Source organism: Oncorhynchus nerka, linkage group LG13 (genome assembly GCF_034236695.1).
Source record: "Oncorhynchus nerka isolate Pitt River linkage group LG13, Oner_Uvic_2.0, whole genome shotgun sequence".
NCBI classification, from domain to species: domain Eukaryota; kingdom Metazoa; phylum Chordata; class Actinopteri; order Salmoniformes; family Salmonidae; genus Oncorhynchus; species Oncorhynchus nerka.
Window position 1 is genome coordinate 28,048,459 of NC_088408.1, and position 14,880 is coordinate 28,063,338.

A 14,880-nucleotide genomic window follows, 5' to 3' on the forward strand; every position below is an offset into this window, starting at 1 on the left:
TTGCATACAAGCTGTATGTCTTTCGATATCTAGCTACCTCCAAAATTCGCCGATAAGCATTGAATAGCTAGCTACCAAAGTCACTTTTGTGGATATGTTTATTTAAAAACTTTGCCTGCTAATTTACCGACAGAGGTCTTCACAGGTAAGAATTTATTTGTTAGTAAACGTTAGCTAGTTAACGTTACCGGGTTGCTAGTTGGCTAGCTAATTCATAGAGAATGATAGAGACCTCTAGTGGCCAAAATGCCATTTTAGTATTGGGGCAGCGCCTCCACCATTTTAATGTTGTTAACCGGGTGGGACTTCCAACTTCATTGGCTGATCCTTCCTGGTAACCCTTTTGGAGTCATGTCCAATCAGGTTCATCAGGAGGGTTCAGCCAATCGTGAAGAATACAATAATCTACTTTAAATCTCACAAACACAAAGATGAGTCCTCTATCTATCTCTATGAGCTAATATTAGTAACTTACTAGCTAGCTAAGTGTAGCTAACGTTAACTAGCTAGAACTTCTTTGCTAAATAGCTAACTGTTATATTTCTAACGATGGTTTTCTAATGTCTGTGTTATACAGGGTGTCTAAGAAGATGTCTAAGAGGAAGAGCAACTCAATTGGAGAGAGCCCACACAAGAGAGTCAGACCCACAGAGGTTCATGATGAAGATAATGAAGTGGGTCCCAGCCAACCCCCTGTGCCACTAGGATCGCATACGGTATCTAAGTTAGCTACTGTACATTTAATTGATTTGAGACCCTTATAAGAGTAGACTGGAGTTGTCACTGTCAGTCTAGGGTTGTGCTCCTGTGCGGTATAGTGCCGTTCCTGTACCAAAACAAGGGGCGCTATTTCTTTCCTAATGTAAAAAAAAAAAAAAAACGGAACAAATTTAGGCAGCAGGGATCTTGACCGTCTCAGCTGTAACCAAGAAACTTGACCTTGCCATCTAGCCACTTAACTAACAAGTTAGCAAACTAAATGCATAGCTGCAGCCCTGATCTGGATAATTTATGTGGCACATCTTAGTTAACTTATAGTTTTTTATTTAACCTTTATTTAACTTTATTAGTTATAAGCAGTGGCGTTGCACGGTGCCCCAAACTAAAATACCACGGTACAGTGCATTCGGAAAGTATTTAGACCCCTTGACTTTTTCCACATTTGTTACGTTACAGCCTTATTCTAAAACTGATTAAATGTATTGTTTTCCTCATCAATCTACACAATACCCCATAATGACAAAGCAAGGACAGGTTTTTAGAAATGTATGTTTAAAAAAAACAGGAAATGTACATTTACATAAGTATTTAGAACCTTTACTCGGTACTTTGTTGAAGCACCTTTGGCAGCGATTGCAGCCTCGAGTCTTCTTGGGTATGGCGCTGCAAGCTTGGCACACCTGTATTTAGGGAGTTTCTCCCATTCTTCTCTGCAGATCCTCTCAAGCTCTGTCAGTTTGGATGGGGAGCGTTGCCGCAAAGCTATTTTCAGGTCTCCAGAGATGTTCGTTTGGGTTCAAGTCTGGACTCCGGCTGGGCCATTCAAGGACATTCAGAGACTTGTCCCGAAGCCACTCCTGTGTTGTTTTGGCTGTGTGCTTTAGGGTCGTTTCTCCTGTTGGAAGGTGAACCTTCGCCCCCAGTCTGAGGTCCTGAGCACTGTCAGATTTTCATCAAGGATCTCTCAGTACTTTGCTCTGTTCATCTTTGCCTCGATCTTGACTAGTCTCCCAGTCCCTGCCGCTGAAAAACATTCCCACAGCATGATGCTTCCACCACCATGCTTCACCATAGGGATGGAGCCAGGTTTCCTCCAGATATGACGTTTGGCACTCAGGCCAAAGAGTTCAATCTTGGTTTCATCAGACCAGTGAATCTTGTTTGTCATGGTCAGAAAGTCCTTGGTGCCTTTTGGCAAACTCTAAAGCTGGCTTTCATATGCCTTTTACTGGAGCTCTCTCATAGTGACCAGCGGGTTCTTGGTCACCTCCCTGACCAAGGCCCTTCTCCCCTGTTTGCTCAGTTTTGACAGGTGGCCAGCTCTATGAAGAGTCTTGTTGGTTCCAAACTTCTTCCATTTAAGAATGATGGTCACTGTGTTCTTGGGGACCTTCAATGCTGCAGAAATGTTTTGGTACCCGTCCTCAGATCTGTGCCTTGACACAATCCTGTCTCAGAGCTCTATGGACAAGTCCTTTGACCTCATCGTTTGATTTCTGCTCTGACATGCACAGTCAACTGTGAGACCTTATATAGACAGGTGTGTGCCTTTCCAAATCATGTCCAACCAATTGAATTTACCACAGGTAGACTCCAATCAAGTTGTAGAAACATCTCAAGGATGATCAATGGAAACAGGATGCACCTGAGCTCAATTTCCAGTCTCATAGCAAGGGTTCTGAATACTTATGTAAATAAGGTATTTCTGGGTATTATTTTTAATAAATGTGCAATAATGACAAAAAACTGTTTTCGCTTTTTCATTATGGGATATTGTGTGTAGATTGAGGAATTGTTTTAATTTAATCCCTTTTAGAATAGGGCTGGAACATAACAAAATGTTTAAAAAGGAGAAGGGGTCTGAATACTTTCCGAATGCACTGTATATACTGTATACTGCCCAAACCTAGTTGTAATTTATTGTTGTGATTTGAAATATGTCAGGCAAATTGAGCCTATTTCATTCTCAATTTGGCTGACATATTTCAGTCACAACAGCAGGAGTGACAACACTGACAGTCTGCAGAATCTGCTATTATATCTTTTATTAAAAGGGAAATAATCAATGACCTGATGCAACTGAAACACTACTGTGCCTCCATATTAAAACATTAGGATTTACTGTTACATCTTTGCTTTGTCTTGTTGCAGACTGTTGGAGAGGTGGGCATAGTGGAGAGCATCTCCCTGAAGAACTTTATGTGCCACTCTCTGCTGGGGCCATTTGCGTTTGGGTCCAATGTCAACTTTGTCGTCGGCAACAATGGAAGTGAGTTCCACCACTTCTTCTTCCTGACTCTTAAAAAATAAAAATGTAAATGTTTTTTTACTCTCAAGATGGTTTAAGTGTTGACTGATTATAGATTGTTTGTATAGTGTCTCCACCTGTTACTCTATCGCATGTTTTTTTCAGTATTGATCCAATGATGATGCTCTAAGATTTCAGTGCTGTGGTTCTGTGTCTGATATTGTGTTTCTAAACGACGGACAGGTGGAAAGAGTGCTGTCCTCACAGCTCTTATGGTGGGGCTGGGAGGGAAAGCTACAACCACAAACAGAGGGTCCTCCCTGAAGGGATTTGTGAAAGAAGGAGAGAGGTACTCGTGTTCCCTGATTGTATTTACACACTCCCTTGTCTTTGGGGACTATTTCTGCCTTGAAAGACAGGTTCCAGATGTCTGTTGGAAGCATGGTCACTTACCTCGGGCAGTAAACCTTTGTAAATGGAGATTAGTGTTAACATACATCTGGCATTCCTGCAAGAGTAACTATTATTTCCCTTAGTAATTTCTATACAATAAAACGTGTTGCAAGAGATTCAAGAGTTTGTGACAAACTGTAAATGTCAGTGGCTACAGACTTCCAGCTCCCTAATGTGTTAACTATGCCATCTGCCCCATTTTAATAATGCATGTGAAAGTGCCAAGTTTATCCTACTGTCATATTTGAGTAATATTGCAACCCTGTTTGTGTCCCTCTGCTCTCCCAGTTCAGCTGACGTCTCCATAACACTGCGTAACAAGGGCAGGGATGCCTACAAGCCAGAAGTGTTCGGCCAGGCTATCATAGTAGACCTCAAGATAACCCGTGAGGGCATGAGGACCTACAAGCTCAAGAGCAAAGCAGGTAATTAATGTAATAAGAATGTATTAACACTCTGTAAATGGGCCCTTCATTCAAACACGCCTATGGATCTGAGATATGTGCCTGACACTTTTTAGTGCAAAACACCCTTTAAAATCAATCTACATAGTTTATTCTGGATCTTAACATTAGGCTATATTTCAAAAAGTGATTCACTGAGCAGTAGATGCAGTATGAGCACATAAGAATGTACTTTGTCTTGCAGGTCATCTTGTGTCTGCGAAGAAGGATGAACTTTTGTCCATTCTGGATCACTTTAACATCCAGGTACTTCAACTTCTGTTGACCACCTGCAAGCCTGTATGAAAAGATTGGAAACACTGTTGCTGTGATAAATAACTATTGATTTATTTTGTATAATCATTATTTTCCAAAGGTGGATAACCCTGTATCTATGCTAACTCAAGAGATGAGCAAGCACTTTCTGCACTCCAAAGGAGAAGGGGATAAGTACAGAGTCAGTTTGATATACTTGAATATTTTCATTTATGAAATTCTGTATTTGGGGAGGACATGGTGTAAATTAAGGTAATTAGCTTGCATCTTGCCAGCCTTGGTTGCAGGTATCAAATCTCTGTAACGTCTTATTTCTGCATTCTCAGGAAGTGGTTAAATGTCAGTCTGGTTTTCAGTGTCAAATAGCATGAGGGTGAAAGAGCTCAATGTAGGCCTACCTTTTAGGATTGTTCTTACCTTGTTAGTGACTAAGTGTTTTGTTTTTCTTCCTCAGTTCTTTATGAAAGCCACACAGCTTGAGCAGATGAAAGAGGATTACACCTATATCATAACGACTAAAAATGTCACTCTAGACACTGTGGAGAAACACGAGGAGGTACGAATCCACTTGGCATATGTGCGGTGTGTTATGATGTCACCCATCCAAAGTCCCTTAAATGCTTTTATCCAATCAGCCATGTGGCATGTAGTTCCATAGCGGGTTTATTTTTTATTATTGAAAGATTACAGGGGCTTATAAAGCTAGAATTCAAGCTCTGATGTGCAAAGTCTTGTCCATGAACAACCAAGAGATCTTAATGAAGTTGTTATAAAGTAGCACTTTTTAAGTGTGAATCATTCTGTTTCAGTGTCTGGAGGGGTTAAAGAGGAAGTACCTGGAGAAAGAGGACCGGGTCAAAAGCCTGGCCTCGCTGGACGACATGCACAGTAAACTGGAGGAGCTGAAGAATCAGATGGCTTGGGCTCTGGTGAGGGGAAGCAGCATACCTTCAAAATATGAATCTAAAAGTGTATTTATATTATTTGTTTATTTATCAGGGGTCATGCACAACAGATACATTGTAGCAGATTTAGCTAACCAGCTAAATACATAATCTGGTGTAAAATCTCTTTTGCTCTGTCCTGCGCCAGGTGTCTGAGATGGAGAAAGAGGTGAAGCCCATGAGAGAGAAGCTCCAATCAGAGGAGAGGTCCACCATCAAATATGACCAGAAAGTAGACGAGTGGAAGGTAACTAACATCACCCTCTTATTTTTACAGCCATAAGAATTTGGTGTGTGTTTCCTTCACATTCAGGAAAAATGCAGCTATTACTTAAGTTCAAAGTGACTATTTCCCCTTGCTTGTTATTGCTGACGATTGTTCTTTATGACCTCACTTCCTGTCCAGGCCAAGGTGGTGGAGGCGGAGAAGAAGTACAAGGGTATCCGGGAGCAACTGGAGGCCATCACTGTGAGGGTGCAGCAGCTTGAGCCACAGAGTGCTGAGCTGAAGAACGAGGCTCAGAGCAGAAGCAAGGCCTTCAACACAGCCCAGGTGAGAGAACAGTGATGAGTGTTACTATAACCCAGAGTCTTCTAAATACCAGGGGTTTAGCAAGTGACAGAGATAAGGCTTAATATCATTAACCATTACATCTCCATAATCATAACTGCAGCACAATGAAAAACTACAGCTTCCAGCTCAGATCTCAACGCTAACTATATATGTGAGAGCTCGATAACGAGGAGCTCTTTTCTAGTTCGCTAGTTGTTGATTCATCTTAGTGGTGTCTCTCTTACAGGCCAGTGTACACAGATTCAAGACCAACCTGAGAGACCTGGAGAAGGACAACGATCAGCTCTCCAGGAGAATTAATGAACTCAAGTTGAGGTAGTGCCTCGGATCCTTTCCTACCTCTTTTTCAGTTTCAAGATACAACTTTTCTTGTCATGGGAAAAGTCATTGAATGTTTACCACAGACACATGGGATTTATTTCCCTTTTTTCTCCTTTCTGCCTCCCACAGTATCAGCCAGACGTCTGGTGCGGAGACCCAGGTGCGTGTTGAGCGCATGGAGAAGCTGCAGACAGACCTGGACACTCTGAACTTCCAGGACTCTACCCTAGGTCAGCAGATGGAACAGTTCCAGCAGGCTGTGTCCCGGGCCAAGGACGAGCTGGAAAAGATGATGTAGGCACTGGAAACTCCATTATATACAGGCCTGTATATAAGACTTGGTTTACAACGCACACACATCATAGGAGTCTGGAGCCATGCCACATGGTTAACAGGGCTTATGAAATACTCTCAGGGTGTTGTCTAATGTAAACGTTATGTGACAGCCATATCAGAAGTAGGAATATTATTTTGTATTTATACAGTTGAAGTCGGAAGTTTACATGCACTTGGGTTGGAGTCATTAAAACTCGTTTTTCAACCACTCCACAAATGTCTTGTTAACAAACTATAGTTTTGGCAAGTTGGTTAGGACATCTACTTTGTGCATGACACAAGTAATTTTTCCAACAATTGTTTACAGACAGATTATTTCACTTATAATTCACAATTCCAGTGGGTCAGAAGTTTACATACACTAAGTTGACTGTGCCTTTAAACAGCTTGGGAAAATGATGTCATGGCTTTAGAAGCTTCTGACATAATTTGAATCAATTGGAGGTGAACCTGTGGATGCATTTCAAGGCCTACCTTCAAAGTCATTGGGAACATGGGAAAATCAAAAGAAATCAGCCAAGACCTCAGGGGAAAAAATTGTAGACCTCCACAGGTCTGGTTCATCCTTTGGAGCAATTTCCAAATGCCTGAAGGTACCACGTTCATCTGTACTAACAATAGTACACAAGTATAAACACCATGGGACCACACAGCCGTCATATCGCTCAGAAAGGAGATGCGTTCTGTCTCCTAGAGATTAACGTACTTTGGTGCGAAAAGTGCAAATCAATCCCAGAACAACAGCAAAGGACCTTGTGAAGATGCTGGAGGAAACGGGTACAAAGTATCTATATCCACAGTAAAACGAGTTCTATATTGACATAACCTGAAAGGCCGCTCAGCAAGGAAGAAGCAACTGCTCCAAAACCGCCATAAGTAAAGCCAGACTACGGTTTGCAAATCAAATCAAAAATCTATTTTATTTGTCACATGTGCCAAATACAACAGGTGTAGGTAGACCTTACAGTGAAATGCTTACTTACAGGCTCTAACCAATAGTGCAAAAGGGTATTAGGTGAACAATAGGTAAGTAAAGAAATAAAACAACGGTAAAAAGACAGGCTATATACAGTAGCGAGACTATAAAAGTAGCAAGGCTACATACAGACGCCGGTTAGTCAGGCTGATTGAGGTAGTATGTACATGTAGAAATTGTTAGTGACTATGCATATATGATGAACAGAGTAGCAGTAGTGTAAAAGAGGGGTTGCCGGGTGGTGGGACACAATTCAGATGTCCTGGTTAGCCAATGTGCGGGAGCACTGGTTGGTCGGCCCAAATGAGGTAGTATGTACATGAATGTATAGTTAAAGTGACTTTGCATATATGCTAAACAGAGAGTAGCAGCAGCATAAAAAGGGGGATTGGTTGGAGGGAGCACACAATGTAAATAGTCCGGGTAGCCATTTTATTACCTGTTCAGGAGTCTTATGGCTTGGAGGTAAAAACTATTGAGTAGCCTTTTTGTCCTAGACTTGGCACTCCGGTACCACTTGCCATGCGGTAGTAGAGAGAACAGTCTATGACTGGGGTGGCTGTGGCCTTCCTCTGAGGTCCTGGATGGCAGGCAGCTTAGCCCCAGTGATGTACTGGGCCATACGCACTACCCTCTGTAGTGCCTTGCGATCAGGGGCCGAGCAATTGCCGTACCAGGCAGTGATGCAACCAGTCAGGATGCTCTTGATGTTGCAGCTGTTGAACCTAGTGAGGATCTCAGGACCCATGCCAAATCTTTTTAATTTCCTGAGGGGGAATAGGCTTTGTCGTGCCCTCTTCACGACTGTCTTGGCATGTTTGGACCATTCTAGTTTGTTGTTGATGTGGACACCAAGGAACTTGAAGCTCTCAACCTGCTCCACTACAGCCCCGCCGATGAGAATGGGGGCGTGCTCGGTCCTTCTTTTCCTGTAGTCCACAATCATCTCCTTAGTCTTGGTTACTTTGAGGGATAGGTTGTTATTCTGGCACCACCCGGCCAGGTCTCTGACCTCCCTATAGGCTGTTTTGTCGGTGATCAGGCCTACCACTGTTGTGTCATCTGCAAACTTAATGATGGTGTTGGAGTCGTGCCTGGCCATGCAGTCGTGGGTGAACAGGGAGTACTGGAGGGGGCTGAGCACGCACTCCTGGGGAGCTCTAGTGTTGAGGATCAGCATGGCAGATGTGTTCCTACCTACCCTCACCACCTGTGGGTGGCCCGTCAGGAAGTCCAGGATCTAGTTGAAGAGGGAAGTGTTTAGTCCCAGGATCCTTAGCTTAGTGATGAGCTTGGTGTTGGTGTCCTTAGCTTAGTGATGAGCTTGGTACTCTGGTGTTGAACGCTGAGCTGTAGTCAATGAGTAGCATTCTCACATAAGTGTTCCTTTTGTCCAGGTGGGAAAGGGCAGTGTGGAGTGCAATAGAGATTGCATCATCTGTGGATCTGTTTGGGCGGTATGCAAATTGGAGTGGGTCTAGGGTTTCTGGGATAATGGTGTTGATGTGAGCCATTACCAACCTTTCAAAGCACTTCCTGGCTTCGGACGTGAGTGCTACGGGTCTGTAGTCATTTAGGCAGGTTGCTGTTAGGGTTTGTTTCTTTCGTATCATCATTGGTGAAATTAGCATTATGCCGATATATTTAATTAAATCATTCAAAACCCTGTACTTTTTGGAGAAGTGTCCTCTGGTCTGATGAAACAAAAATAGAACTGTTTGGCCATAATGACCATTGTTATGAACACCATCCCAACCGTGAAGCACAGTGGTGGCAGCATCATGTTGTGGGGGTGCTTTGCTGCAGGAGGTACTGGTGCACTTCACAAAATAGATGGCATCATGAGGTAGGGAAATTATGTGGATATATTGAAGCAAAATCTCAAGACATCAATCAGCAAGTTAAAGCTTGGTCGCAAATGGGTCTTCTAAATAGACAATGACACACAGCATACTTCCAAAGCTGTGGCAAAATAGCTTAAGTCAACAAAGTCAAGGTATTGGAGTGGCCATCACAAAGCCCTGACCTCAAGCCTATAAACAATTTGTGGGCAGAACAGAAAAGGTGTGTGCGAGCAAGGAGGCCTACAAACCTGACTCGGTTACACCAGCTCTGTCAGGAGGAATGGGCCAAAATTCACCCAACTTATTGTGGGAAGCTTGTGGAAGGCTTCCCAAAAATTTTGACACAAGTTAAACCATTTAAAGGCAATGCTACCAAATACTAATTGAGTGTATTTAAACTTCTGACCCACTGGGAATGTGATGAAAGAAATAAAAGCTGAAATAAGTGATTCCCTCTCCTAATTTTCTGACATTTTGCATTCTTAAAATAAAGTGGTGATCCTAACTGACATAAGACAGGCCATTTTTACTAGGATTAAATCTCAGGAATTGTGAAACTGAGTTTAAATGTATTTGGCTAAGGTGTATATAAACTTCCGACTTCAACTGTATATACAGTACCAGTCAACAGTTTGGACAAACCTACTCATTCAAGGGTTTTTCTTTATTTTGACTATTTTCTACATTGTAGAATAATAGTGAAGACATCAAGACTATGAAACAACAGATATGGGATCATGTAATAACCACAAAAGTGTTAAACAAATCAAAATATATGTTATATTGGATATTCTTCAAAGTAGCCACCCTTTGCCTTAATGAAAGCTTTGCACACTTTTGGCATTCTCTCAACCAGCTTCATGAGGAATGCTTTTCCAACAGTCTTGAAGGAGTTCCCACATATGTTGAGCACTTGTTGGTTGCTTTTCTTTCACTCTGCGGTCCAACTCATCCCAAACCATCTCAATTGGTTTGAGGTCAGGTGATTGTGGAGGCCAGGTCATCTGATGCAGCTCTACATCGCTCTCCTTGGTCAAATAGCCCATACACAGACTGGAGGTGTGTTTGGGGTCATTGTCCTGTTGAAAAACAAATGATGGTCCCACTAAGCGTAAACCATAAGGGATGGCGTATCGCTGCAGAATGCTGTGGTAGCCATGTTGGTTAAGTGTGCCATGAACTCAAAATAAGTCACTGACAGTATCACCAGCAAAGCACCATCACACCACCACCTCCATGCTTCATGGTGGGAACCACACATGCAGAGATCATCCGTTCACCTACTCTATGTCTCACAAAAACACGGCGGTTGGAACCAAAAATCTCACATTTGGACTCATCAGACCAAATGACAGATTTCCACCGGTCTAATGTCCATTGCTCGTGTTTCTTGGCCCAAGCAAGTCTCTTCTTCTTATTGGTGTCCTTTAGTAGTGGTTTCTTTGCAGCAATTCGACCATGAAGGCCTGGTTCACGCAGTCTCCTCTGAACAGTTGCTGTTGAGATGCGTCTGTTTCTTGAACTCTGAAGTATTTATTTGGGCTGCAATTTCTGAGGCTGGTAACTAATGAACTTATCCTCTGGGGCAGAGGTAACTCTAGGTCTTGTTTTCCTGTGGCGGTCCTCATGAGAGCCAGTTTCATCATAGCGCTTGATGGTTTTTGCGACTGCACTTGAAGAAACGTTCAAAGTTCTTAAAATGTTCCTAATTGACTGACCTTCATGTCTTAAAGTAATGGTGAACTGTTGTTTCTCTTTGCTTATTTGTGCTGTAATATGGACTTAGCCCTATTTGGTAAAAGACCATCTTCTGTATACCACCCCTACCTTGTCACAACACAACTGATTGGCTCAAATGCATTAAAAAGGAAATAAATTCCACAAATGAACTTTTAACAAGGCACACCTGTTAATTGAAATGCATTCCAGGTGAAATATAAGATTAGATTTTTTTTTAACACTTTTTTTTTGTTACTATATGATTCCATATGTGTTATTTCATAGTTTTGATGTCGGTTGCTGGACAGAATCCCCTAACTGACAAGGTAAAATTTGTCGTTCTGCCCCTGAGCAAAGCATTTAACCCACTGTTCCCCGGGTGCCGAAGACGTGGATGTCGATTTAAGGAAGCCCTCTGCACCGCTCTGATTCAGAGAGGTTGGGTTAATTGTGGAAGACATTTCTACGATGTAGAAAATAGTCTAAATAAATTTGAAAAATTGTGGTGTGTGTATATACATACATACATACATACATACACGTGTATGTATGTATGTATGTATGTATGTATAACCCTGTGTGTGTTTCTCAGGCGAGAGGAGGAGGATCTGAAGAGGTCTATGGAGGCCATCAGGAGGAAGTTGCAGACCATGGAGGGCAGCCGCTCCGACCGCCTGCGCCGCTTCGGAGAGAAGATGCCCGCGCTGCTCGCCGCCATCGAGGACGCCGACAGGAAGGGCCAGTTCAGGAAGAAACCAGTGGGGCCGCTGGGTAAGACGTGTGTGTGTATTTCCATGCAAGCGAAAACTCTTTATCTTACGCTTCATTATCCTTTCTGGATGTTATGCTTATTTGTGTAACCTTGTCATTGGTTAAAATAAAGCTCTTTCCAATGTCCTCTCTCTCCCGATGTGCCCCATGCAGGGTACTGTATCCGTCTGAAGGACCATGAGCAGGCCCTGGCCGTGGAGAAATGTCTTGGGAGCCTGATGGTGGCCTTCACCTGTGACAACCACGAGGATGAGAAGTTGCTGCAGGGCCTTATGAGAGGGTACTACCAGGGGGGTAGGAGACCCCAGATCATCACCTGCCAGTTCTTCAACAGGGTCCATGACACCAGTAGGCGGTATGGCTGTTGGCTACCTACCACACCTGGTTTCAGGCTAGCTTATTTGTACCTCTAAAGGTTAATTTTGTTCTCTGTAATCAACATGTTTTCTGTCATGTGTGTGTGTGTGTGTGTGTCAGGGCTGTGAACCACCCTGACTACCCGTCAGTCCTACAGTCTCTGGAGATCGAGGACCCAGTGGTTGCCAACTGCCTCATCGACCAGAGGGGCATAGAGACCATTCTGCTCATCAAGGTAGGGCCATGGAATCTACTGCCACCATAGTTAGTTCACTCAAATGTCATGATGTCACCTTGGATTGCCCAGTAGTGACTGCAATTCTGATTTTGTTTTCAGTGTCGCCCTCTTTAAGGGAGAGTTCACTCTTTTAAAGTTTGAGCCGATAATAAGATAAAACTTTAAATACTTGAACTATCCCCATGTAACAACTGATTTGCATGCTAAAAACAACATGAATGAACTTCAAGCCACTTCCTGTAGAAAACAGTAGCCTTTAGGACAGAAGGGAGAAAGGTTCCATTTCTGTGGTTCTAACCCCTCTGTCTGTACCATGTAGAGTCCTGCGGAGGCCCGCAGAGTGATGCAGGGCAGGCAGCCCCCTAGAAACTGCTACCAGGCCTTCACCAAGGAGGGAGACCAGTGCTACAACAACCGCTACTACTCCAACGACCAGAGGAGGTGTGACTACCTTAGCAGAGACGTAGAGGAGGAGATCAGGTAATGTGTGTGTGTGATACGTCCATTTGTTTTGAAAAGGTTTCTGCTGCTCTGTTCTTCTGACTCAATTTAATTCAGTGGTTTACCTTTCTCCCTCTACCCCTTCTCTCAATATCTCCATGTATCTCACTCAGGCAGTTGCAGGAAGAGATGCGGAACAAGGAGGCCCACTTGGATCGGTTCAGCCAGCAGAAGCAGAGGGTGGAGGAGGACATCAGGAACAACAACAGTCTCCTGAAGAGGGCCTACGACGACAGGAAGAGGGCCAAGGTAACGCACACGCACTTCTTAAGATATTAGTATCTTGCTCAAGCTGGCCTTTGTGACAAAACAGCATCTCTCTCCAGAGCCATACCATGGATCCAACTAGAAATTATTTTGGAGAGCACAATGGTTCACCTCTGATTAGTCTAGATGTCGAGTTACTAGGTCACAACTCTCCTCTCCCCTTCTCCTCTCCTCCAGGATAAGTTCAGGAGGCTGCAGCAGGAGATCAGTGACCTGCAGAACGTGGAGGAACCCCAGTCTGAGGACCTCAAGCCTCTGGTGGGTACACACATCTAGGCACAGGGACAATATTTTAACATTTAGTTTTAGCTAATGTCGTTCATGAACATCTCGTTCCCTTGTTCTCTCTTTCGCATTCCAACTGATATGATATACACAAACTGATGCACTCACATTCCACGACACACACACACTCTGGCTTTCAGGAGGAGGAGCTGGAGGAGATCAACAATAAGATTTCAGCAGGTCGTGCGGAGAGCGAGGAGGCCCGTAGGAAGATGGCCCAGCTGAAGGCTTCCTGGGAGGAGGTGGAGCAGAGGTACCGCCAGCACAAAGACTCCATCAGCACTGTGGCCGAGGAGGCCGAACCCATCAAGGTCAGTCACATCAATATGGACTTCAATTTCTATTAACACGGAGGGAAGTTTGGTGTGCAAACCAGGAATGAACCAGGAGAGTGAAAAGGACTTAGAATAGTGATAACCCATGTCCTCATTTTGTTCCATACAGGGTCTCCATAGACACAATCAATCACACACAGATTAAACAGAAAAGGTAAAGCCAATAGATGGCGATACATCTCTCCTTCCCCCTTGTTTTCTCAGGAGGAGCTGAGTAAGAGCGACCAGGATGTGGAGAAGAGCAAGCACCATAAGAAACACTACGAGGACAAACGCAAGGTCCACATCAACACCATACAGGCCTTGAAGGCCAGCCTGGATCTCAAGGAGCAGGAGCTCACGGTATGTCTAGATATAATCAGGGCCATATTCTGTGTATGTTGTCCCTTACTTCCTGTGTGTCCCTGCTTAATGTGTGTGTTCTTTGTCGTAACCCTCCTGTGTCCCAGGCTTCTGTAGTGAAGGCCACAGAGATCTGTCCAGAGCGATCCGAGGTGCGCCGGACAGCCAGGAGTCTGGACAGCGAGATCAGCCGTCTGAAGCTGAAGATCAGCACCCAGCAGGACCAGCAGGGTGACCGCGAAGAGGTCATCAGGTAACCTCTGCCACCCCTAACCTCTGACCCTTCACCCCACACAAACGTTTAAGGGATGTTTCACTCAAAATACAACCAGATTAATTTTTTTCCCCCACTTGCCTTGGTTTTAGTTGATTCCCTAAGAGTTCTTGGATGTATATTTTGGTTACTTTGGTATTGTTATATAGTGTGTTACATATAGTTATATAGTATGTTTTGACAGTATTTCCATATAATAGAGCTGTCCATATGAAAATGACTAATGGGTAAACTAAGGGCAGAAGGTAAATGTTGCTTGCCTTCCTCCCTCTTCTCCCATCCAGGCAATACCAAGAGGCCCTTGAGAACTACAGTAACATTAACCAGCAGGTGAAGTGCCTCAAGCGCTTCATCCAGGTCCTGTGTAAGATCATGGACGATAGACACCGAGTCTACACAGAGCTGAGGAGGTAGCTGGATCCACCATTTACTTCCTGTCTGTCAATAGAATATCAGCACTGTTATTTGACACCACTCACTGTCTCATAAGAGATCACAGAACAGCTGGATGGTACTGCTAGCATCAATGGCTGTTATAGAGCTATGCAAAATAGTTATTGAATGACTGAAGGGAGGCCATCTCAATCTATCGATGTGGTGTTAGATTTAGCGGAAAAGCAAAGCTGTTGCGCTATGGATTTGTTTTTAAATAGTTT

The 14,880-nt window shown here is 43.6% G+C and overlaps 1 protein-coding gene across 2 annotated transcripts in view; it reads left to right on the forward strand.

Annotated features, from left to right (window-relative positions):
• Positions 1-14,880, forward strand: part of si:dkey-119f1.1 (Structural maintenance of chromosomes protein 6-like) — a 17,493-nt gene continuing 2,613 nt past the window's right edge. The window contains exons 1-23 of one of the 2 annotated variants that reach the window (XM_029676427.2): positions 1-145; positions 578-716; positions 2,872-2,989; positions 3,212-3,317; positions 3,710-3,846; positions 4,070-4,131; positions 4,241-4,321; positions 4,595-4,696; positions 4,950-5,069; positions 5,233-5,331; positions 5,491-5,637; positions 5,885-5,973; positions 6,109-6,273; positions 11,447-11,625; positions 11,779-11,980; positions 12,103-12,217; positions 12,540-12,700; positions 12,835-12,970; positions 13,166-13,246; positions 13,414-13,584; positions 13,813-13,950; positions 14,058-14,203; positions 14,509-14,634. In XM_029676427.2, the coding sequence (XP_029532287.1) occupies positions 591-716; positions 2,872-2,989; positions 3,212-3,317; positions 3,710-3,846; positions 4,070-4,131; positions 4,241-4,321; positions 4,595-4,696; positions 4,950-5,069; positions 5,233-5,331; positions 5,491-5,637; positions 5,885-5,973; positions 6,109-6,273; positions 11,447-11,625; positions 11,779-11,980; positions 12,103-12,217; positions 12,540-12,700; positions 12,835-12,970; positions 13,166-13,246; positions 13,414-13,584; positions 13,813-13,950; positions 14,058-14,203; positions 14,509-14,634 (2,807 nt within the window). In that variant the 5' untranslated portion in view covers positions 1-145; positions 578-590. The remainder of the gene's footprint in view (positions 146-577; positions 717-2,871; positions 2,990-3,211; positions 3,318-3,709; positions 3,847-4,069; positions 4,132-4,240; positions 4,322-4,594; positions 4,697-4,949; positions 5,070-5,232; positions 5,332-5,490; positions 5,638-5,884; positions 5,974-6,108; positions 6,274-11,446; positions 11,626-11,778; positions 11,981-12,102; positions 12,218-12,539; positions 12,701-12,834; positions 12,971-13,165; positions 13,247-13,413; positions 13,585-13,812; positions 13,951-14,057; positions 14,204-14,508; positions 14,635-14,880) is intronic. The other variant, XM_029676428.2, reaches the window with a different exon arrangement.